Raw genomic sequence first — 26525 nt, forward strand, 5'->3', positions numbered from 1 at the left:
CTTTTGGTTTCTTGTTTAGTTTGTGTTTGTGGGAAGACTGGCAGGTGATTGGAGCAGTTTTTAATCGTATTTGTTATTCTTTGCTTTGCAGTGCTTTTGAAATTCCTGGTTTTACTTCTCTTTTTGCTAGACCCTCAGAGGACTTCAAGGGTTTCTCTCTGTGGAAAGGAACATTAATCATTATCATCATTATTCTCATTGCTGGCGTCCATCAGTTCAATATATGATAAATCTCTCTTGTGCCTAATGACAGGCAGACTTCAAAACACTTGGGTTTTAGTATGGATAATAAACATTCAAGAGTGTGGATGCTCATTCAAGCAATATAGATGGACAGCTCAAAAAACATGCTTTCTTACAAGGTTCTCAGCTCTTTCTGCTTTTGTCAGGCCAGAAATACCATGGGAAACATGGGAAAAGATGTTCTTATGATATCGTGGAAGCTTCTGGTCCTGTCTGGAAGCCAGAAGGGCAGAGATGAGTGAACAATTTTTTTAAAAAATGGGGAAAAAATTTCCAGATTGCAAGAGTTTCAGCAAAGTCCAGGTTAAAGGGAAAGAGAAAGGTTTGGAACAGAGACAGGTTCAAACCAAAATCCTGCATCTAAACTTTGGGGAGGCGTTGAAAAAATTCAAATATGGATCTGGATCTAAATTTTGGCCCATGTCCTTTACTTCTACTGTGATTCGAACCAAAACAGTGGACCCAAACACCCTTGAAGTGTTCAAAATGGCATAGGATCATCTCTAATTTGGGGGTAAAAGAGGAGTCCTATTTTTGCTGACCCAATTCAGTTGCTATACTATTTATTAATGTATCTATCTGTAACAGGGTTCATGACCTGCCCCTTTTCCTGGGGCCCGCTTGGCCTCCCCAATAAGGCTCAGAGAGGCTTCAGGGTTGTGCAACACCCGTGTCTTTATTAACTTAACTTTGTCCCACCACAAGTGTCCATCTATATATAAGTTTTAAAGGATTACTCTCCTCCTTTCCAGGCAGAGCCAGCCTTCCGCTAGGAGACCTCCAGTTCCCTCACTGACTGACTGACTTCTCTCCCTGGCTGCCCCCTGCCTTCTGGCTTTCTCCCAGCCTTTATAACCCTTGGCTTGTCAGGCCAGCAGGTGTTGCCAATACTCAGGCAGGCATCAGGCCTTTTCCATCAGCCCCAATCTGCTTCCCCTGATTGGAGATGACTGGGCAGGGCTAATTAGGTGCTTTTGCACCAGCACCCTGCTACACTATCCCACAAAGAATCTTCTTCTAAGGGCCAGATTCAAAAGTGATATGTAAAGTGATGTAAACCAGACCCCAGAGATTCTGCTCTCAGTTAAACTACTACCTCCATCTGAAACGGATGGGAGTGACTCCAGTTGTATAGGAGTGTAATTGAGAGCAGGGTCCAGCCTCCATACAATAACTTAGACCTACCTCTGAATTTGGCTTTTAGTACCATCTGTGCTGAAAAATAGGCCAGCGCAACTTATTGTGCTCAGTCCAATGTGCTCATGCTTTCCTTTTCACGCGGGTTTGGGTTACACTAATTGCTTGTTGCCTGAAGGTGAGGAGATATTTAGTGACAAGCACTTTAGTGTCAGTGCAACAACAGTGCATTATTTTGGGTATGCACTGTAGAGAGACCTGCCTGCTGTCAAAATGATATTAAAATATTAGTGTATCAATACTGATGTATAAAGCAATGATGGATACAACTAAAAAGGCTCTGGTTTGAAACTGCAGCGAACAAAACAACGGGAGCTGAACAATCTCAAATGTTAGGCAAGTTTGGCCCCAGATCCAGATATGACCCTTGAGGATGGCTGCTGTCTCTGTAATAAGCTGATTCTAAAGCCTCAGCTGAAACATCCATTGAAGACATTCAGTACATGAAGACTGTGAGATGAACCGATACTATGGCAAGGAGGACCATACTAGTACCACAGAGAGGTAAGACCTGTTAAATTAGGGCAGGGGTGGCCAACCTGAGCCTGAGACGGAACCAGAATTTACCAATGTACATTGCCAAAGAGCCACAGTAATATGTCAGTAGCCTCCCATCAGATCCCCCACCCCACTCCCAGCACCTCCCGCCCACGGGCAGCCCTCCCAATCAGTGCCTCCCTCTCCCTCCCTGCACCTCCCGATCAGCTGTTTTGTGGTGTGCAGGAGGCTCTGGGGGGGAGAGGGAGGAGCAAGGGCACGGCAGGCTCAGGGGAGGGGGCAGGAAGGTGTGGAGTGGGGGCAGGGCCCGTGGCAGAGCCACGGGTTGAGCAGTGAGCACCCCCTGGCACTTTGGAAAGTTGGTGCCTGTAGCTCCAGCCCAGAGTAGCATATTAACTTGTGAAGAGCATCATGTGGCTCTGGAGCCACAGGTTGGCCACCCCTGAATTAAGGGATGGGTGGACCCAATTCTGAATTCAAACTCTGGGGCACAGGCACCTGCCTACTTCACAGTTTTGCAGTAGACTAGTATTCCGAGAAGTGGTGAAATGTTTATGCAGCATGACTGATCCCACATGTATGCATATATCTTTGGTCTTGAAATTGGACTAGAAATCTTGGAACACTTGTCACCTGTTTAGTAGAACATGGCAACAATGCACAATGATTTAAGATTGGAAGTGAAGAAAAATACTATATGGCATAGTGTAATGATGTCCAACATGATTGAACTAGTGATAACCTGAGCTAAAAGCATGAGCCTACACAGCTTGAGCTAAAGGACAATGAGTGAAAGCCTGGTTCCGCTTAAGTCAGTGGGAAAACTACCACTGACTTCAACAATCCCAGGATTTTCCAGCTGGGAGCTGAAGTACATTCATATTCTCTGTGGATTGGGTGCCGAGGGGAACGTATACATGAGTGACAATTGCACTGCACGTGTAAGTAATGCACATGTAATAGCACGGCAGAAAGCAATGGTCAGCACTAAGAAGATGACGGCAACTACTTCTCAAATTGTTGTTATTTGTGCTAGTGAGGTGACTAGGAGCCCTAATCATTCACCAGGACACCCTTGTGCAAGACCCTGTACAAGCACAGAACAAAAAGACAGTCTCCGCCCCAATGGCAGAAAATTAACCTCAACACTGAGATGGAAGAGCAAAAGGTCTGAGTGATGACAACGTTCGTCTCCTTCGGCAACGCCTCCTCAGCCTCAGAGCCTTCATTCTAAAGCACCACCACCTCCACATACACCTGGTGGAGCTGTGTTTGTGAAACAACAACCAAAAAATGCTTTGTTTCTTACCAGTAGAACCTGTTTGGTGCGACACCCTCCTGGAGAAGCTGCCATCTTCTGCCAAACTCAATTGAACTGTATAACTGGAGACAAAACAGAGTACAATCACTGTACCTTCCTTACCATTTTTTTTTAACTGCAAGAATCACATTAAAGTATGAGATAAACACAGTCAACAAAGGAACAGAACTGCAACCCGTACGGCTTTGGAAGTGTTCTCTGGCATCCATTGCTCCCGCGGCAGTGCCTCCAAAGTCAAAGGGCCAGGAGACTCTGACTATAATGGAAATGAACAGCACGCCCGATGGAAGAGAGCGTGACATTCCCCAGGCTCGTTCATGGCTTTGGAAAGGCTATGGGAAGTGAGGGGCTTTATGCGGCACTGGGGGCTGGGTAGTGGAGGGGATACACCCCGGATTATGAATTTATTCCTCTTGTGTGCTACAGATCCACGTTCTCCAGTGGCCCGCTCCACCAGAGAGCATAGGCAGGGGCTGTAAGAGTTCTGGGAAATGCCAGAGGTGGTTCCCAGGAGCTCTGTAAACTGTGAGCTTGCACTTGTCACAAACTCCTCATTAATGGGGTACAGCCTGTCGTGGCCACTACTACAGCCCAGGGGTTGCAGCTCAACTGCACAAGTGCCCTGCCTCCTGGATGGGGAGGAGAAACCTGACTTCTGTTTGCCCCCTGTGCAAATCCTATTTTACTTGCTCTTTGCACAGGGAAACTGAATTTTGCGCACGGGGGGAGCCATCTTTCTATAGACCTGTCCCATATTTCATGATACTTTATTTACTCTCATTTATCTTACAATGATGCTCTTGGGGATTTCAGGCACAGGTCATTCTCTGCATGCACTGTTGCCCACTACTGAATAGAGTATCTCTGAAATGCTGGAACTAAAAGATGCCCGTGTACCATTTGCTGTTCTGTTGCCCTTTGGTACCTGACTGAAAGGAAGCAGAAATAACCCTTGCTACCACTGACAGCTCCTGGAGATTCAACCAGAGTTCCAATAGCAGAGGCCAGTGGTATTCAGAGGGGAAAAAATACTGGCATGGACTGTTGCAAATGATGCATATGAGCAGTTAGCTGCTAAACATAGTGATTGTGTCTGCGTGCAGCTGCAAACAGTTATCTACAGTTGACTGAGACGTGTAACTCAGAGTCTAGCTCTTTTAGGTGCTATCAGATAATAAAGGTTTGGGGGTATTTGCATTTTTTACTTTCATCCTGAATTTATGCTTGCAAAGGATACTGAGCTTACAGCCAGGTGTAATGGAGAAATGAAAGTTACTTACCTGTAAGTGAGGTTCTTTGAGATGGACTCTGCATATTTCCACTCTTGGGAGAGTTTAGAAAATAGTATGCATATTGAGTTGGCGGGTGGGTAAGGAGCACTAGCTAAACAAGGACTGTAGCATCAATCTTCCAATCTGTGCCTCTGAGCTAGTTGCGATATCTAACAAATAATGGCTTGGAAACAAACGTGTGTATTGAATGCCATGTGGCTGCTCTAAAAATTTCTATTATTGGAACCTGTTTCAAACATGCCACCAAGGCTGCAATCTCGCTAGTGGAGTCTACAGTCAGATGTGGGGGAGGGGGAATTGTGAAGCATGCTTATAAATTTCTATTATAAACTGTCTCACCCATCTTGATAATGTTTGTATGGAAATAGGATTTCCTTTACAGTTACCAGCATATGAAACAAACAATTTAACTGAAAATCTAAAGTCTTTAGTCCTAACCAAATAGAAGGATAAAACTCTTTTTGTATCCAGATAATATAGCTCTGATTCGCCCCTTATTCGAATGAGGTCGGTGGGTGGGGGAGGGGAACACTGGCAATGTGATGGACTGATTGATAAAGAAATTTGAGGTGACTTTTGGTATGAATCTAGGATGTAGATGAAGAAATTCTTTGTCCTTATAAAATGAAGGGTCAACCATTAAAGCATGAAGTTCACTAATCCTCCTAGCTGATGTTATTGCTATAATAAAGGCAGTCTTAATTGATAGATGAAATAAGGAACAAGATGATAAGGACTCAAATGGTGGAGACATAAGCCGTGACAGTGCTAAATTTACGTGCCATGGTGCCACAGGATCTCTCATTGGGGTGGGGTGCAAATTTAGTAACTCTCTAAAAACTTAATAACCTCAAGCAAGAATACTGATTTACCATCTATTTGTATATGAGAAGCTGCTATTGCATGTAAGATGTTCCTTCAGCAAAGCAACATATAAACCTTGACGCTTTAAATATAACAAATACTCTAAAATAGATTGAATAGGGGCTGACACAGGATCTATCTTCTATCAGATAGCCATAGTGAAAATAATTTCCATTTTAATTCATAATATTTTCTAGTTGATTTTCTTCTGGCATTAAGAAGAACGTGTTGAATATCCATAGAGAAAGACCTCTCCAACTCTGTTAGAGACTGATTGCCCATGCTGTCAGATGCAATGATAATGGATCAGGATGGTAAACTGTCCCTTATTTTTGTGTCAGAAGGTCTGTTGACACTGGAAAGAATCTCTAGTTCCTTTTGGAAAGCAGGAGCAAACCCGTGAACTATTGCTGTCACAGCCATGCTGGGGCAATCGGTATCATTCTGGCCAAGACCAGTCCTATTTTTCTCACAACCTTCACATGAGAGGAAATGGTGAGAATGCATACATTAGTTCTGCATCCCATCCAAGGAGGAACACATCTGACAGAGTGTGACAGGGTTCACTCACCACTGCGGCACCTTCTGCTGGCTGTTCTGTGAATTAGCTCTCCTAGCCAGTGCACCCTCTTCTGGTGGCATCTCGCCGCCATCACTTCAGTTCCCGGACTCACGTCGCTTCAAGGAACGCAGTGTCCCCTTCATGATACAGCCCTCCGGCTATGCCACACACTGTGCTCCCCCCTTCCAGGGGACAGTATCGCCATTCCTCAGTCCAGCCACTTCCTCAGTGGCGAGTGGGGGAGGGAGGAATCCAGGCCTGCCCAATACTCTGGGTCCCAGCCCAGGGACCCTGTAGATGGCCACCACTTGCTGCTTCCCCTCTGACTCCTCAGTTCATTTCCCTGGTGCACTTCCCCACATCTCCATCACCTTCTTCGCTCTTACGTCAGGGCTTCAGCCTGCCAGTCTTAGTATCTAGCCAGGAGTCCTCTCTAGCTTCCCCGGTCCCTACTGGTACTCCTTCCTCCTGCTAGGAGCCTGATCCTTCCTCCTGCTAGGAGCCTGATATTCCCTCCTCAACCTCCAGGCAGCTACTGAACCTGCTCTCTCCTGCAGCTCTTCCTATATGGGCCTGCCTGGCCCTGATTGGCTGCTCCTCTCAGCCCTTCTCTGATTGGCTACCTCCTGTGCAGCCTCCCTAGGACTCTATTAACTCCTTAGAGCCCAGTGTGGGACAGGCGGCCCATTGCACAGAGATTGAGTATCCACTCCCACTCTGGAACAAAAATAACAGTATTTCCTGTTGAATCTTATTGCAGATAGATCTATCTTTGGCATACCCCAAAGAGCAAAGATGTCTCTGATTACAGAGTCTTTGAAAGACCATTTATGCATCTGTGTGGATTCCCTGCTTAGTTCTGGTTGAGGGATCCAGCCTGCTGTAAAGCTATCAGACTCATTGTTTGGGCCATACACCAGTCCCAAAGTTTCATTGCCTCCTTGCAAAGCTGTGGTGATCGGGCTTCCCCTTATCTGTTTACATAGTACATTGCTGTCATATTGTCTGTGGCCACTTGAACCACCGACCCTTGAATCTGGGGGAGAAAAGACCTGAGTGCCAAACAAACTGCTCTTGATTCCAGAATGCTGCTATGGAGACAACCTTCCTGTCAACCCCAGAGTCCCCTTGTTACAAACTTCTCGATATATGCACCCTAGCCTGCTTTTGCAGAGCCTGTTGTGATTATCATAGACAGGACTGGATAACACCCCTCTCAGAACATTTCCCCAATCCATCCACCACCAGATGGATCTTTGGATTTGCCTGGGAACTGTAATGATCATATCCCTACTGTGTACTGACAGTCTGATGTTTATGATAACCAGTGCTGGAGTGGTTTCATCCTAAACCTTGCATAAGCTGTGACGTATGTACCATCATACCCATTAGTGGTAGGAAAAAAAAAAACCAACCCGTTACCCTCTGACATGGATTCAGCAGCAAAGATTGAAAGGTACACTTTATCTTCAGGGAATCCTCCCTCAGAATGTATGCCTTTGCTCTTTGGGAATCGAGAAGAGCTCCTGTGAAATGGAATTTTCTGTGATGGGTCAGTAATTATTTCTTTCAATTTATTAAAGAAACCTACATTTCAGAATAGAAGGCATGCAAATTTTGTGATCTCTTCCAGCTCATCCTCTGAGGTTGCTATTGGGAGCCAGTCATCAAAATATGGAAAGACAGAAACCCCTCATCTCTTGAAGAACACTGCTACTCCAGATAGAGACTTTGTAAAGACTTTGGGTGCCATGGAGAGGACAAAGGGGAGGACTCTGTATTGGAAATGGTCCTGCCTTACAGCAAAAGGAAGGTACTTCCTGTATGATGGTCTTATTGAAATATGAAAGTTAGCTTCTTTGAGATCAAGAGTAAACCAGTCTAGAAAGGATAGGGAAGGAATAAAGGATCCTAGGGTTAATATTCCGAAATGCATCTTTCAGATGTACTTGTTTAGCTTCCTTAGATCTAAGGCTGGATGAAGATCTCCATCTTTCTTTGGAATTAGAAGATAGCAGGAGCAGAACTCTTGATTCCTGAGATTTATTAGAACCTTCTCTATTGCTCTCTCAATTAGCAGAGAGCTGATCTCTGATCTTAACAATGTCCCATGAGTGGGGTTCCTGAAAAGAGAGAAAGAGGAAGGTTGATTTGGAGGAAGTGTATCAGACTGGATGGTATAACCATTCTTTATAGTATCCAACACCTATCTGTCTGTGGCGATCTTTAGCCACTCACTCTAACATTGATTAAAAGGTCTCCAAATTTAAGGAAAACAGGATCCAACATTGCTTTGCTGCTCTCAAACACCACTGAAAACCTGCGGTCTCACTGAAAGCAAAGAAGCAGTGGTAGGCCAATTATTTTGCTTCATTTTGGGCTTGAATGACCATCTCTTGTATGACTGAGAAGCAAAAGATTGTTGTTGTTGGTATTGGTAGTGATGTCTTCTTCTGTTGAATGAAGAAGAATAAGGTGGGTTATACTGTCTTTGGAATCTGAAGAGATCTAGAAAATCTCCTTTTGAAAGTCTGCAAGAGACCCAGGGATCTAGGTGTAGATCTTGTCTCTTTCATTTTTTCCCAATAATTCATTGGTTTTTGAACTACACAGGAAATTGCCTCCAAATGGAAAGTCCTCAACTTTAGATTTTGTTTCCTGTGGAAGAGAAGAGGAACGTAGCCAGGCATCTCTTCTGAGAGTTCTTACTGTTGCCACTGGGCTTGAGGCAGCAAAGAACAGCGTTTATGCTTGCTTACCAATGTTTTGACCCTCCTTAAAGAGGGAATTAGTGACTCTGGGAAAGGAGAAGAGCATAGCACTGCTTCTGCCAGGGAAGAGAAGGGAGAATTTGAGAAGGACAGGAGATGAATTAGGGAAATATAACCTAGATGGAGCTACTATAAGGTGGATGAATAACTGGTTCTTATGTTCTTATGGTTGGAAAACAGTTCCCAGAGAGTAGTTATCAGTGGTTACAGTCAAGTTGGAAGGGCATATTGAGTGGAGTCCCACAGGGATCAGTTCTGGTCTGGTTCTGTTCAATATCTTCATCAATGATTTAGATAATGGCATAGAGAGTACACACTTATAATGTTCATGGACAATACTGAGCTGAGAAGGGTTGCAAGTGCTTTGGAGGATAGGATTAAAATTCAAAATGATCTAGACAAACTGGAGAAATGGTCTGAAGCAAATAGGATGAAATTCAATAAGGACAAATGCAAAGTACTCCACTTAGGAAGGAACAATCAGTTGCACACATACAAAATGGGAAATGACTGCTTAGGAAGGAGTACTGCGGAAAGGGATCTGGGGGTGATAGTGGACCACAAGTTAAATATGAGTCAACAGTGTTACATGGTTCCAAAAAAAGCAAACACTATTCTGGGATGTATTAGCAGGAGTGTTGTAAGCAAGACATGAGACGTAATTCTGTTCTATACCATGCTGATTAGGCTTCAACTGGAGTATTGTGTCCTCTTCTGGGTGCCACATTTCAGGAAAGATCTGGACAAATTGGAGAAAGTCCAGAACAGAGCAACAAAAATGATAAAGGTCTAGAAAACATGACCTACAAGGGAAGTCTGAAAAAAATGGGTGTGTTTAATCTGGAGAAGAGGAAACAGAGGGAACAAAACAGTTTTCACGTATGTAAAAGGTTGTTACAAGGAGGAGGGAGAAACATTACTGTCCTTAACCTCTGAGGATAGGGCAAGAAGCAATGGGCTTAAATTGCAGCAAGGGCAATTTAGGGTGGATATTAGGAAAAGCTTCCTAAATGTCAGGGTGGTTAAGCACTGGAATAAATTGCTTAGGGAGGCTGTGGAATCTCCATCACTGGAGATTTAAGAGCAGGTTAGACAAACACCTGTCAAGGATATTCTAGATAATACTTAGTCCTGCCATGAGAGCAGGGGACTGGGCTAGATGACCTCTCGAGATCCCTTACAGTCCTATGATTCTATCATTTTAAATCTTCCAGTTGAACAGAAGGAGTATTGTTACAGTATAGAACAGGGAATAAACAGACCTGGCTTCTATTTTCAGCTTGTATGACCTTGGGCAACTCATTTAATAGCTCTCTGCCTCAGTTTCCCCAGTTTACAGACAGGTATAATACCTAACAGGGATGTTTAGAAGATACCTACATTAACTAGAGCTGGTTCCAAAATGGTAAGTTCTTTTAAACATTTTGAAATATCAGTTGAAAATAGATAAAAGCCAAAAAAAAAGGCATTTCACCCCTTCTCTCCCTTTTTCCTTTCCCCTTCCTTTCTCAGTTGCAAAATAGAAAAAAGAGGGGAAAGAAAGGATGAAGAGAATGGGGAAATAAAAGAAAAATATTATGACAAGGGAAAGGAAGGAGGAAAACATTTTGGTTTTGATTTGAAAACTGAAATATTTTCAATTTTCCATTTTCAGGATTTTGTGTTTAAAAAGTGGAAAATTTTAGATGCATGTGAAAAAAAATCAGATAAGTTTCCTTTTTTTAAGAAGGAAATAATGGAGGCCCCTTAACCAACTTCTTTATTCAGTCACTAGTGAAAAAGGGGTGTAGGCTTTCCATGGATAAACAGATGGTTGTCTAATACAATTAAGAGAGCTGGAATCACCAAGTAAGACTTTTCTCCACTCTTGTCTGCGCCTCATTCTACAGCTTCTCTAGATTGTCACAATGAAACATTGAGCACTATTATTATTTTCACATCTCAGAAATCTCCAGTTGTGGTAACAGTGCACCAGCAACAGGGCATTTGAACTGAGAAGAATAAAAAGAAAAGCTTGATGGAATTGTTCTAAATGGAGGAAATACGCATCACTCTTCATTGGATCTGGTCTTTCACTAAATTCACATCACAACTTCTAGCTATACCTGCACAAAATGCAGGGAATGTTTTGTGTTCTTAGGGCCTGTTCTTGGTTCCCTGGAAGCCAATGGCAAAAGCTCCCATTGTGTTTGGTGGGATTGACTGGGATTAGGCCCACAGAGAGTTGCATCTACATAGGCATTGAGATCCTCCTTATTTGCCAGCACCTGAGCTTCTATAATATTCATTTATTCATCTTGGTTTCCAATGTGAAAAATGGTGACATGGTAACTGGAGAGTTATTACAGATTCTTCTGACATTGGTTGTGGAACATCTCACTAGTGTTCAAGGTAATTCCATTTCAGCCAATGGCACAAAATAAATGGTTTTACCATGAAGTAGCTTGAGATGTTGAGTTAAATGTGGTAGGACCTTGAGCAGCATTAATGACCTTCAGTGAACAGGCCAAAAAAAAATTAAACAAAATGTTTTCCCTGAAGGGTGCTTTGTCAAATGTATTCTACTGAGATGCCATTTTGGAGTGGAATGGTGGACCAAAAGGAAGAGAAGAATACCTGGGGGCTAGGCTTGATTTTTATCCAGACAGGACACAGGGCTATTTTTCCCCATTTATCATGTATGGTGCTTTCATGAAAAAAATTGCACAGCATCTTACTGCCATGTTGTAATATAAGCTTTTCCTCTCCCAGGGCTGTTATGACAGGCTCATCCATGTAGTCTCTTAGGAGATGACATTTTCTTTGGCAAGCATTTCAGTCCGATTACAGGCAATTTTCGTTATTAGATCGAAATGATATAATGTTCTTCAATTTTTCAAGCCACAAATAGAAAAAGAATCTTCAGTCAGTTTTGATCTAAATTTCCATCTAAGGGGCAGATGTTGATTTGTCACTGTTTTTATATTTTGCTCAGGAAAAATTTCTATTGAGTATAAACTGAATTAAAAAAAAAACCCTCTGAATTGTATTCTTTTTGATGAGGCAATAACCTCATTCTTACTTTTTCTCTACTGTTTCACATTCTTCTTTCATTTGTCTATCTAGGTACATCTATGGCCCTCAGTACTGTAATATTTGATAACCTCACAATCCATATATTTTTCCTTCACCTTTACCCTTATGAGGTAAAGAAAGGTTGAGGTGGCTTCTCCATCACTGACAAATTTTAAGTCAAGCCTGGATGTTTTTCTAAAAGATATGCTCTAGGAATTATTTTGGGGATGTTTTCTGGCCTGTGCTATCCCACCCACCTTGTCCCTCTTATATAAACAGTCTGACTAGAAGACCACAATGGTCCCCTCTGGCCTTGGAATCTATTACCTCCATTTTCTAGATAGGGAACTGAAGTGCTGGATAGGCTAAGACTCAAATTTTGGGACTCAGCGTTGCAACACCTAGCTGATTTAGGAGCCTTAGGATATGTTTACACTACACAGTTAAGTCGACTTAAGTTACAGCGACGATCATAAACCATTGTAATTACATCGCTTGTGCATCTTCACGCAACGCTCCCTGTGTCAGTGGAGCATGTCCACAGCTGGTACTCTAGCGCCAACAGAAAGAGCAGTGCACTGTGGGTAGCTATCTCACTGTGAAAATCACCACGTTCTCCTGCTAGCAGTTCTGGGAATGGATCACAGTGCATCATGGGGGCGGGGTCATCACCCCATGATGTGGCTTTCTCCATTCCATAATTCCAAAGGCTTCCAACTACATTTTGCACCATTTTCCAACTGCTCCAGTAAATTCTGCCTGAAAGCATGGATCTTGCCACTGCTCACCAGTCCTGTGATAAGCATTATGAGCACAATGCAGCTGATCCTGCAGTACTTCATGAGTTGCGAATCTGAACAGGAAGTCATGGTGACTGCCCTGCTGTGTGCACGGAAAGAAACAATTCAAGATTGATGTTGGCATTCATGGAGCAGCAGTACATGGTAGACTGCTGCTAATGGGCTTGGGAAACAAGCACTGAGTGGTGGGATCGCGTTGTGATGCAGGTATGGGATGATGAGGAGTGGCTGCAGAAATTCCTTGAACTCTGTGCGACCCTCACGTCTGCCCTGTGGCACCAGGACACCAAAATGAGAGCTGCCCTAACAGTGGGAAAGTGCGTGTTGATTGCTGTATGGAAGCTGGCAACTCCAGACTGTTACCGGTCAGTCATGTGCGGGTTGCAGTCATACAAGTGTGCAGGGCCATTTATCACCTCCTGCTACAAAAGACTGTGACTTTGCGCAATGTGCAGAAAATAGTGGATGGCTTTGTGGTAAAGGGATTCCCTAACTGTAGCAGGGTGATAGATGGCATGCATATCCCAATTTTGGCCCCAGACCCTCTTGCGATGGAGTACGTCAACAGAAAGGGCTACTTTCACTGACATCAGTGCAGGGTGCACATATCCTTAGGAACAGTGGCCTGCATAGAAAGCTACAAGCAGGGACTTTCTTTCCAGACCAGACGGTTTCAACAGGGGATGTGGAAATGCCATAGTGATCCTGGGAGACCCAGCATATCCCTTCTTTCCATGGCTCATAAAGCCATACACCAGAAACCTTGACTGCAGCAAGGAGCGCTTCAACAACAGGCTCAGCAGGTGCAGAATGACTACAGGATGTACATTTGGCAGATTAAAGGGTTGCTGGTGCTGCCTTTTTGGCAGGTTAAACCTCAATGAGGAAAATATTTCCATGGTCACAGCAGCTTGCAATGCTCTGCATAACATCTGTGAAGCCAAGGGGGAAAACTTTCCCCAGGGGTAGAGCACAGAGGTGGATCACCTGGCAGCTGATTTTGGAGCAGCCAGACACCAGGGCTATTAGAAGGGTTTAATGCGGGGGGGGGGGTGCTATTCAAATAAGGGAAGGTTTGAAACAGTATTTTGAGTATAAGCCCCACTAATGTGTTTTCTATAATGAATTGCACCAGGAATTGTTTACCTGCCATCATAAATGACCCCTGTAATGATTCCTGACTGAGCATTAATTGTAGTCTGCAAATGTGCCGATGGCCACTGTGTTTGAATTTCTGTTGCAACCCTCCAGTTGCAGGGCAGCGGAGTAGAAACTGCTCATCAGAGTGGTCATGATGGGCATTGTGGGACACCTCCTGGAGGGCGCTTAGAGGGACATAAGCAAGTGCAGTGTCTACACTGACACTGCGTCGCTCTAACGTTGTCACCAAAAGCTCAATGCTGCTCATTGATGTAGTTTTATTATGTTGGCGTGGCAGGAGAGTTAAAGTGGCAGGAGGAGTATTATGTGTAAACCTCCATTGTTTTGTCGATGAAAGCGGACTTTTATTGACAAAACCGTGTAGTGTAAACAAGGCCTAAATCTCATTTTCATAAGGGAGCTAGGCACCGAATCTAAATCCTATCAACTGTTGACATGAATAAATGGATTTTGCTTATTTTAAATCTAAGCCAATTTATACCTCCTGAGCCCATACCTTGCCACCATCTACAACTAGAGATGGTTGAAATGTTCCTTGACATTTGAATGTGATTTAATATATTATATGAAGACCTTAAATACCTCTTTCCACATGGATTCAATGAGAAAGATTCTCAAGTGGTGTAAATTGACATATCGTCATTGATTTCATTGGAGCTAAACCAAATTACACCATCTGAGGATCTGGGCCTATATTTAATTTATCTGTTATCTCATTTGGTTTTGTTTATTGGTCTGCGCGTTTTAAAATCTCAATAATAAATACTACCTAGAAGAGATTGAAGGGTTTAATGTTCTCTGAGCATCAGACAAGTTTAATGCCTGTAGTTGTAATCACCTGCAGTAAGAGATTATGCCCAATAGGTCACTGCCTTCCTATCCAGATTTGACTGAATTACAACATTGAAATCTCCCATCATTATCTTCTGTCCTCAGGTTAAATGAGATGAGCTCTGAGCAGTTTCATAAAGAATTCCACCTTAGGGAATTTGGGGTAGATACATTAATAAAATTGAACTGTGAGCCGCCCGTCTCCCGTAAGAACACTGAATTTACCCTGTGGTTCAGAAAGTTCAGCTCTCATAACAAAAGGCACAGATTAATGTCTTGGATAAATTACAGCTTTTGGATGTTGAATCTTGCAGTGCACCAAAGGCGAAGAAGCCTAGCTCACAATTTTGCTGATGAACACAAGGTATGTCTTAAAGAAACCAGTTGTCATCCATGACCTGTGTCACGCTGCCTGGAGTGGCTCACAACCGAGAGTGCTTTCCTCAGGGCAGACTGTCAAAAACAGGGCAGATATCTCAAACTAATGGTATGGTCTATAATTAGATTTTTGCCAAGCCAGTAACAAATGTGAAGTCCTGAATCACTACAACAGTCTTACCATGGAGTCACAGACAGTCCTGTTAAGACTCTCCAGTGTATCGTGCCACCCAGACAAACTGGACTTAGTGATAAATGGTCACTTACATGAAAAAAATCACACAATATGCAGGTTGCTTCCAGTCCCAAGAGACCAGTCACTTACCCCAGATCAATTGATACCCTAGATTTTAAACCAAGGACGAGGCCTGTAGCCAATCCTGTAATACACTATCTAAAGGTTTATTAACTAGGAAAGAGAAATGAGAGTTATTTACAGATTAAAGCAAACAGACATACGCACAAATGAGCTGCAATCTAAATCCTAAGAGTGGCACAGCTGTAATGATCGGTCAATTCAAAGTGTTTTCAGGGTGGACCCAGCAGGCAACCGTTGGGGATCCCTGGCTTCAGTTTGGTATCTCTAGCCCTGTGAGAGTTCAAACAGCAAAAGAGATGGAAAACGTTCTTGTGACTTTGTTTTAGTTCCTTCCTTCAGCTTCCAAATCCATAGGACGAGCTTCCTTGAACATAGCATGTCCAAGGTGCAATAGGGTCATTCACCCATCCTTTGTATTGCAATGTTCCTTGATGGCCCATCTGATTTGAAAGCTCTTCTTGATGGGTGGGGGGGGATGACATTCTTCCCATCTGGGTTCACATTTCATTCATTCACACCCCACCACCCCAACCGGGCCGCCAACAACAAATCTCTCTCTCTTCTATCCTGGGCCATTCGCTCTAGCTAGCTTGGGTCCAGGTATTTTTTTTTTTTTTATCAACCTGAAGGTCGCGTCGCCAGGTATTCTTTTGGGGCCTCTTTTCCGCTTGCCTTGGGGTTCCACTGCAGTGCCTGTCGTGTGTTGTTTGTGGCTGCTTGCGTGTGTGTATGGTCTCCAGCCCCCCCTTTCTCCTTTCTATTCTTTTCTCTCTGGGAGTTGATGGGTCCTCTCCAAGAGGTGGATGTTACTGATGGTTGGGTTCACAAGTTTAGAGCAAATATTTTCAAAGCAAAACTTGCATATTTTCTTATAGCATGGAATATAGACATTGCAAGTGAGATTAATGCAGGCAGCAATTTACAAGCATTTCACAGAGTCTAAACACTAACTACATTCTTATAAGACTAATTGCTATTTTGAGCAACACAGGTGAACTGGTCTGGTCTCCAGCTATGAGCTTGTCAGTTCTTCGCTAATGTCGGCAGTCTTGGCAACAGCGGGCACCTGGTTTGCCGACATCGCAACCTGATTCATACAAAATGTTTGACGTCCTCTGTGATCCTGAAAGCTGGCTGGGGAGTCTGTCAACTCCATATTCATCCAGCTTGTCCAAACAAGGTACTCAGCTCCTGATAGTCTAAGCACCATCCAGCAAGGTAGAGGGACAGCTGCAGTCTTTGCAGCTGTCCTCAGAAACAAGGGAGGTAACCCTGCCAAGTCCAAAGCATTTGAAAGGCCTGCTCAAACTGGGCAAAATGTGTTTACCTTTTTTTTCTCCCCCGGTAGAAAATGCACATTTGGGTTAATGGAAACATTTTGCAAATTCATGTCTAATTCACTGAATTGTTTCGGCTGGGAACAAGGTACAATCAAAAAAGTTTGGAAAAAGTCAAAATGTTTCTATTTGAAATGACTTTTTTTTCCTAAATTTCCTTCAATTTTATATTTAAAAAAAAACGGAAGGAAAAAAAGCTTGAAATTGAAACATGATTTTTGTTCAGCCCCAAATAACTTTTTTTTTCTCCCCAGAACTGTCACTGAACCCCAAAATTGGGTTTTTGCACAGCTCTGGTCCTGGGACTTCATCTTGGGGGATCACAGTCCTAGGCAGGCCTCCTAAAGGTAGCCTACCACTCCATCAGTCTTGAGAGGCTTCTTCTCCAAGAGCCCCTGTGATGTGGAAACCTGTCACTGTTCCTTTTTAATATCCACAGACAATCCTTAGGGATTACAATGAGATGACATGGGCTGCAAGGCCTCATGCTTCAGTATTTAAATCAATCAAATCAGTCTCTTGAGTATTAAGGATTAGATTGAGGACTCCATTGGGGGAAACTATCCCACATCCCACAAATTTTCCCACTGGTGTGGGGGGTTCTGACGCCTTCTGCTGAAGCATCTGGTGTTGACCCTGTCAGAGACAGGATACTGGATTAGATGAACCATGGATCTGATCCAGTCTGGAAGACTTTGTTTGCTAATGAGGACACACAGCTCTGTACATTGATTTCATCCTATGGATGTGGGAGATGGGAGTTTAGAGAAAGAAGAGCTGGCTTAAACTGAATCCAGGAAGTGACATGATACTAACTGGAAGAGATGAATATTTGGAGGAGCTGATAGGCACCACCATTTTGCCTCTACTGAGGACATTTCTCCTAAAAAAGTTATACCAATGCACAGTCTCAAGTTGAACTGACCTCGGAGAATCAAATAACTGCAGTCACACAAAGCAACTTCTCTCACCTCCAGCTTCCAGGAAGTCTCCTCTCATTCCTCTCAGATATAGGCCTGACCACAATAATCCAGACATTCATAATGTCATCCCGAATTTACCAATAAAAAAAAAAATCCCTCTATCTTGACCTAGCCAAAAATACCTTGCTCAGATCTGGATCAGAACTTCCCCAAAAGAACTGAGATATGTGGTCCCAGGGTTGGGTCAAACCCACCTCTAATTCCTTCATGGAAATCCTATAGAATGTTAATCTCCATGCCCATTTCTTCAGATTGCTCTAATTCTTTCTCCTTTGTGTGTGAGCTGCTTAAAGCTATTCGCGTTCCAAGTGCCTTCCCCACTCCCAAGAGAATCTATTCAGAAAACGGTCATTGCATTTATACCGCAGATTTCTCATTGTGTCTCTCTATGTGAGTCTATAAAGAGCTTTTACAGTTACTTTCCTCTCCATATGTGGCACAATGTTCCACAAGGCACCATACAGACACATGTAACAATCTCTGAAGCATTGTTAAGCTTAAAGTGTAAACATAACAAAGTCAAACTGAACACAGAAGCAGTTGCCTCAAGCTGGAACGGTATAATTCAAATAAAATCAGCCCATTCCTGCCACTAACCCCCATTCATTTATACTGAATAAGTTTATTACTGGTATATTGCACATTATGAGCACCACAGGTGTATTTGAAGGAATTCAGCTCCTTCCATTAATGTTTTAATCATTATTCTTAGTGTCCATCTGGGTACTATTCAAATATTGTTCATGCGTGAAGGAGTCTCCCTGGGAGTGATCCAATACCTCCAGGAAGGCAGAGGATAGCAGGACAGATTTCACATTTGTCTCTCTTGATCCGTTCCTCTCGTCTATGGTGCCGTCCTTCTATTCAAAGCTGCTGAAGAGCAATCAAGGGAAAACAAGGTTCTCCGCCCTGCAATCTGGATTTCTTTATCTTTCTATGCCTCTGGGAAAACAGGTCGCTGTTGACTTCCTGTTGTGTGAATGGGTCAAATTGAGGGCCACCTTGTGGCTCAGCTTGTACAGTGCGTGTGGGGACATGAAGCATTCCTTGATAATCTGGTGCTGGCAACATGTACTGCAGGTTGAAGCATGATGGGGAAACCAGGCTATGCAGAGAGGATATATGCCCCTTACACGGAGAAGGGGTGGGAGTGGGTGGAGTTTTGGAGCCACACCTCCTTCCAGCACACTAGCTAGTGTGGTTACACAAATGTGCCAAAGGAAATTAGCTGCACGTGGTATAGGCCTGGAAAAGGGTGTTCCTGCTGCAGAGCAGCTAGAGACGGGGAGCTAGACTGGGGCTTGTGGCAAAGCCAAGTCTCCACCCCAAGTGAGGGGATGTATGCAATCAGGTCAGTGTCTATTGCAAAATGAACACCATTAAATTAGACTTGAATAAAGACTGGGAGTGGATTGGTCATTATACAAAGTAAAACTATTTCCCCAGGTTTATTTCCCCCTACCCCGCTGTTCCTCACAACTTCTTGTCAATTGCTGCAAATGGACCATTTTGATTACCACTACAAAAAGTTTTTTTTTTCTCCTGCTGGTAATAGCTCACCTTAACTGATCACTCTCCTTAGAGTGTGTGTGGTAACACCCATTGTTTCATGTTCTCTGTGTATATATATATCTTCCTACTGCATTTTCCACTGCATGCATCCGATGAAGTGGGCTGTAGCCCACAAAAGTTTATGCTCAAATAAATGTGTTAGTCTCTAAGGTGCCACAAGTACTCCTGTTCTTTTTGCGGATACAGACTAATATGGCTACTACTCTGAAACCTGTCTGTTGTCTGGCTCCCAGCGTCCTGACAGGCTACCTGGGATGCAAGCAATTTTCTCTGAGAAGTTCCTCCCAGCAGGAGGTGCAAGATTCTGGAGTAGAGAAGAATCCTTTCAGGTTAACAAGATCATTCTTGGTCCACAATTGTTCAGCAGGGCATCACTTAGCAGTTGCATTGCTGGAGCCTGTGTGAAGTTTCCTCCCTGTACTGAATATAGTACAAAGGTACATCTGGAGCAAACAGTGAAACTGAAGCAGAATTTGGCACTTTCCTGCTTGCACAGCAAGGACTGAGGAGCCACTATAAAGGCACTGGCTTCTGGGCTGACATTTAATTCTTTCCCCCGTTGTTCACAATCTAATTGCCTGTGCCATACGTGGAGACGTAAATAATTTAAAGAGTCATGAGAGGAGAAACTAAATACAGCGTTGCAAAATATCAAGCATTTTGATCAAGCATCAGTTACACTGAACATAAGGCATCCATATATTTAGCAAATAGCTGGGTGTTTGTTTATTTAACGCCGATGGGAACAAGTGGAAGTGATAACGCCTTCAGGTATCTATCTTGCAGTCATTCCAAAAGCCACTGAGATTTGCATATCAGTTACTGACTTTCCTTTCCATTTCATTCCGTTTCTGATTCTTCCCCAGTATCATGAGGAACCTTGTCCTGGGAGAGTCTCATATTATTCAGGGCTAGGCGTGAAGAGATTCCCTTTGTGTTTGTGTGCTGGAGGTGGAGTGCTGGGGATAGTATGTACAGGCAGTTTTACTCTTTTTTTTCCCATCCTTCGTCCCTACTTCTTTCTGGTTCTCCCTTAGTATTCGCCACACGTTCTCCTAAGAGGCACATTGGCTGGTTTTCCAACTCCAGCCCAGTTTGAATGGAAGTCTATTAGAAAGATTTGACTCATGCTTGAAATCCAAAAGCAAATGACTTATAGTTACCACGTTTTTACCAGCACACCTTTAAAGCTTATCTGCATAACACACGCCGTACAATTTCAGATAACACTTCCTGCAGTGGGGGGAATTATTCTTCCCTATATGTAAAGGAACACTACTCAGCCCAGCAACCTGTAGCTGAAATAGATCGTATCTTTTGGAAAGACGTCCAATCTCAATTTTAAGGTTCCAAGTGATGACGAACTTAACACTCCTCTTGGTAAGCCATTCCAATGTGTTGTAAATTGTGTAGCTACTTGCTTAGCAGCCAGGAGAGCTATTTGAAAAAAATAAATTGCACTGCCAGCAAAAAAACAAAACAAAACCCTGCATTCCAGCCAGGGTGCTTTTGTTTTGGGTTATTTTATGAAAAATCAATTATTTTGGAGGTGGAAGGGAAAGTCTGTCTTTCAATTTTTGTATTTTCCCCCATAAAAATTACCATTTGCAGGACAAGAAAACGGCTAATTATCACACAATTCAGTGCAAAAGTTCACTAGTTTCACATACACCCAGTTTTTCATTTTAAAAAAACCCAATTATTATTTATCATTTGCATAATGGTAGTACTGGAGGCTCCAGCTGATCTCAGGGTTCCATTGTGACACTGTGTACATAGTAAGAAATAGATGCTCTGAAAAGCTTATAATATAATAGACAAGATACAAAAGAAAGTGGAGGGAAACAGAGGCACAGATAGTTGAAGTGACTTGCTCAAGGTCACACACAGGCGATCAGTGACAGAGCCGGGATTAAAACCCAGGTTAAAACCCACCCACGGGAGTACACTGCTTCTCAGATGGAAAATTAGTATGTTTTCATGGAAATGTGTGAAAATCTCTAGACATCCGTAGGACAGTAAAACTTTATGGGAGAAAGGCTATTCCCTCACTGGTTGCATCCAAGGATCTCAAAGCAGCGAACAAACAACTCCCTTATGCTCACACAAGCAGGCTTAAGGGCGACAAGCATTATTGTGTGTACAGACTGTACACTTGAGCAAAGTGAGGCATATAGATTTGCCTAAAGACATGCACATCAGTGGCAAAATCAGTGATGAATATTACTCAAGAGTCCTATCTTACAGCCCCTTGACCACACTCCTATGAAGCAGAGCACCTATGGGGACAGGTTGATAGAAGCGGATGTGTTTAGTCTACAGAAGAAAAGGCTCGTAGCCGGGGGAAAGGATAACAGGCATCAAATATTTAAATAGTTGTTTTAAAAAAAGATGACGATCAATTGCGCATGTCCATAGAGGGTAGGACAAGTAGCAATAGGCTTAGTTTGCAGCAAGGGAAATTTAGATTAGATATTAGGAAAACCTTTCTAACATTAAGGATAGTTAAGCAATGGAACAAGTTATGAAGGGAGGTTGTGGAATCCCGGGATATTTTTAAGATCAGGTTAGACCAACACCTGTCAGGGATGATCTAGCTGTATTTAATCCTGCCTCAGCACAGGGTGGATGAACTAGATCAGTGCTTTTCAATACCAGGGACTGGCTTACTGCCTTCCTAAACTGCGTCAGGGAGATCTCAGGGACTGGTGCCCAGTCCATGACTGGCCATTGAAAAACACTGAACTAGATGACCTCCTGAGGCCCCTTCCAGCCCTACATTGCTATGGTTCTATCTTCCTGTTTGGACAGACTGTGCCATCTGCCTGTTACTGGATCAGCTGTTGTTTTTTTTTCTTATGTTCATTGTTTATTCTTTTATTTCCATCCGCTGTTTATTTCCTTTATTTTAAGTTGTTTCCTAACACATTATGCTTAGTGAGGTGTGTAAGAGACTGATGGATGCTCTTGGAGGGCATGTTTTATCACAGTTTGTACACCAGTTTATAGCCAAATTAAAAGGAAAATACAATCTGACAGCTTTACCCCTGTTACTGAATTAATGCTGGGCCGCTGACTGTATAACCAAGAAAGAAAAGAAAACAAAGCAACTGCAAGATGAAGGATCTTCATAGCTTTCACCTGTTCATCCTCAGAACAGCATAAGGACTGGCTATCCAATTGCTGCTCAATTTGCCCCATAGATTTCAACCCACATTCGAAAAGAATTGTGTGCAAAGGTACGTTAGCCAAATGTCCGGTGCATGGATATAACTTAAGGATACATACACCTGCATCTTTTTTGCACACACACACACACACAGACACACACACACACACACACACACAGACACACACACACACACAGACACACACACCATGCATAAATACACACAGGCTTTTAAAAATATGGGTCTGAGTTCACATATTTTTTACAACCTTTCATTTAGCTGGAATAAATTCTTGTGGTCCTCCAAGAATTTCCAAGGCCTTCTGAAACATTCCACATATTTTGGTACCAGGGCAGAACTCCTTCTGCTTTGCAAATACACTATTACCTTTCATGTTTTGCCACCACAGAGATCATCAGAAATATGCAGGCCTAATGAATAATTTGTTTTGTTGATTGAGCTAGGGACTTCATTAAACGTTAGCACACAAGCTATATGTTATTTTGTCTTTTCACACCTAATATTGCCAGTGGATCCTCAAAACCCAATGAAACTTTATTCTATATAACTATGTATCTTAATCTTAACTGGAAAAAATATTGCATTATAACAGAGATGCAGGGCTTGATTCTGGTGTAAAGCAGGAGTAACTCCCTGCTGTCAATGGAATTAGAGCAGTGTTTAAGCAGCATAACTGAGAGCAAACTTAATCTCCTTGTTTTTGAATGAGACACTGAGCCCAATCACATCACAAGTCAGCCGCAAAAATTCAGTACATCTCATTTAAGACTGGATGCCTTTCAGAATGATGCGCCTTAGTCAAAACATAAGCTACTGGGCTAAATACAGGATTAACTGGGTGAAATTATATGGCTTGTGTTACACATAAAGTCAGATTAGATGATCCTTCTGACTTTAAAATCTATTAATCTCAAAGCTATTAAAAGAGCGTGATCAGGCTCACCGCTAGGTTTGATTTAAACACAGGGCCGGATTCTCCTTTTACTCCAGTTGTACACTAAGGCAATTCCATTCATTTCTTTCTGTTCCAGTCTGGTTCTTATACTGCCACAGTACATGAGGTCAGTGGAGTTGCTCTGGATTTACACTGGTGTGGCAGGAGAATCAGGCCCCAGAGAAGCCAGTAAAGCTCAGTTTAAAATAATAGGAGAACACAGATTATACCCTCTTTTCCTGACAATGGGGGACATCCCTTGTGCTGAGCATCATCACCAGACATGTGAGCCACTGATGTTCTATTAGGAGGTTATAGGAACTTAAGTGATGTCTGGGCCTTGTTCTGCCCCCACTCCTCACAGGGGTGAATTAGACCCAAAGAGACCACAATCCACTGTTTTCCTTAATACTTTAACAACTGGCCTGTTCTCTGTGCACACCCTTGCTTCTCTGACATATGTCAGTTTACACAGGCGAGCGATTCTTCTGTCACCCCTGACCATGAACTCCACTGTTCCCACTTGAATGCCTGATGGAGTCACATCGATAAATCCACTCTCCATTACTGTCAGTGGGTGCGACCTGAGCAAATCCCGCTTGCTCCTTGACCAAACGGCTTCCCTTCCTCATGGGCCCTGCAAGAGTTTACCAACCCTTATTTTGTGTTCTCTCTGCACTGTGGATTATTTTCCCCTTTGAATGAACAAATAAACACAAGTTTAACACATGGAAATGCAGCCTACGTAAAATGTGTCCCCTTCCAGCTCCTGATGGAAAGATGACTGGTGATTTCAGTGGGCTTCGGATCAGGACCTGGAGGACCTCAAAAAGTCCACTGTCACAATTGGTGCTAATTAGCAGTCTCACCTATACAGTGATAAGCCTCTCTGCTGACAAGACAGAGATACTGCTCATCTTTCAAAGCAAACCATTCAGGCAATGGGTTAAGGCACATGGCTGGGGCAATGTGTGGGAAGCTTGGTTCACATTGTTCTATAAATAGAGAGTTATATACTTAAACAGCACCCATCACCTTCCTATCGGAGCACTTCTTTCATTAAGGAATTTATCTTCAGCACCCTAGCAGGGAGGTAAGTGTTACTATCCCAGTTTTACACATAGGGAACAAAGGAAGAGAGAGAGATTAAGTGATTTGCCCAAGGTTACAGAGGAAGTTTGTTGTCCACTAGAAAGAGAACCCTGATCTCCTGAATCTAAGTCCAGTGCCTTTAAACATGACCAAATTTCCATCTCCAAGGCTCTCAATTTGGTTCTTTCCCCCAGGAACTAAACTCGTTTTTAAAAGAACAGACAGCTGAAATCAAATATTAAGGAAATTAAAAAAATGTATTTTCATTTAGAGATGCCTCGTTGGCAGAGACTGTCCCCTTTAACCTGGCTGTCTTGATTTCACGATCCCATTTAGAACATCAAAGGAACAAGAGGGAATCTAGGAGGACCATTTTAAAACAGCTTCTCCACCACTGCTGGTGTTGCTCAACACTTGAGTGCATTTAGACATTTCTTCTGAGCTGTGCAATTAGGATTCTACATTTCCCCCACATCACTTCCACCTTCCGTTCCCACCTGCATTTCATCACTCCAAAGTGCTCAGCAATTCAGGGATGAGTATTAGTCATAGTCTCTGTATGGCTGACCCATCTGAACAGGGGAAGGAGACTCTGCAGGAAGTGGAGGCTCTTATTTTCCAGCCCCTAATTACACCGCAAACCACTGTTTAAGACTATATAGCAAAAAGAAACAGGTAACGCCCACAAAACAGGCCCTTACCATATGAGCCAGCTGATTAAACCCACCACAATTAAAAGGTACAGGACCTCCAACAAGCTTGTGTGTCCTTAGCAATGTTTTACTGTGTCTGGAGTTTTCTTCTGATAGGTAACTTTTCTTATTCAGAAAACGAAGAATCACACACTGGATTGCGATTATGTGGTGGGGGTTCACCGCGGAGTGACAGTACTTTCAGCTGGAAAAATGAATGCAATCATAGAGCAGTTGGAGCAGGCAGCAGCTGGTTTTCTGATACTCTCTCTAAAATCTGTCAATTTAATTTAATGTGTGTAAAAGACACTGGATTGTCAGCTCTGGAAACTAAAGTCCTCTGCCTAGAGAAGAGTCACAGCATGAGCGGTGTAAGCTCCCCCACAGTGCCCAGGCAGTCTACCTAAGTCTTCAATGATTCAGTCTCCATGTTAATTCATCTCCTTTCCTATTCATTTTCCATGTTCCTTGAAGCCTTGGTCTCTCTTCTGCAGCCAGGGGGAAAATGAATGTGACTAGCGATGGGGTTTTATGATGCCGGGAACTTGCCTACTAGGAAACAAACTAGGACGGCAAATTCAGTTCAAGTTGGCCACCATGAAGCTGTCTACATCTTGGGTTGCTAGGGGAGCTCCTGGTCAATAATAACCCTATGCTGGATTACAACTAATGACTATTGGGTTCCCTCGTCATTACTACAGCCTTAGCACAAGGTCTCAAAAGAGCAAGTGATAGTCATGTGTTGTGAACTACTCCGTGACTTCCATAGTAACAAATATAAAAACCTGCAGGATCACCCAGTTACGCCAGGCCAAATTCTGCCTGGAGAAATGAAACCACCAGGGACCATTTCTGCTCAGCTACAGGGAGAACCTGACCATTACGTTTTATTTATTCCAAGTTGATTTATACTTTGTGCTTATCAGTTACCCTCAAAGGGGCTGATCCAAAGCCCACCGAGGTCAAGGAAAACACTCCAATAGGGTTAGGATCAGGACCCAAGGCCGTAGTTCACCTCTATGCAGGGCATAGGACACTGCTAAGTCCCACATAAGCTCCATTTCTGAGGGCTTTAAGTGGGACCTAAGTGGCTTTGTGCCAGCCCTCTGCATAGGGGCATAGCTCATCCTAAGTAACATAATATTCTAATCACCAGTAATGATCACATTTACTACTCTCTGAACTATTGTTTAGATACAGCTCCTTCAAGCACCCTCCCACATAAAACCCAGATAAACTTGGCCATCCTGACCAACTCCATCACCCCATTTAACCCCCCAGGGCCCTCCAAAAAGCCTGAGTTCATATTTGCAGGCAGTTTTGTGGCCCTGTGAAATAAAGCAACAGCAATTACTCACGTAATAACTGAGTAGAGATAATTTGCCTGCTGAAACCAGGAAATTATGTCTCCAGCTCTCTGGCTTTGTCCCCTT

The 26525-nt window shown here is 43.1% G+C and overlaps 1 protein-coding gene across 6 annotated transcripts in view; it reads right to left on the reverse strand.

Moving 5' to 3' along the window:
• The window catches only part of SORCS1 (sortilin related VPS10 domain containing receptor 1), a 393912-nt gene that overhangs the window by 129212 nt on the left and 238175 nt on the right, over nt 1-26525 (reverse strand). For all 6 annotated transcript variants that reach the window (XM_039481793.1, XM_039481792.1, XM_039481791.1 and 3 more), the window contains one exon: nt 3248-3321. In XM_039481793.1, coding sequence (XP_039337727.1) covers nt 3248-3321 — 74 coding nt within the window. The remainder of the gene's footprint in view (nt 1-3247; nt 3322-26525) is intronic.

This window comes from Mauremys reevesii, linkage group 7, assembly GCF_016161935.1.
Source record: "Mauremys reevesii isolate NIE-2019 linkage group 7, ASM1616193v1, whole genome shotgun sequence".
In the NCBI taxonomy this organism is placed as follows: domain Eukaryota; kingdom Metazoa; phylum Chordata; order Testudines; family Geoemydidae; genus Mauremys; species Mauremys reevesii.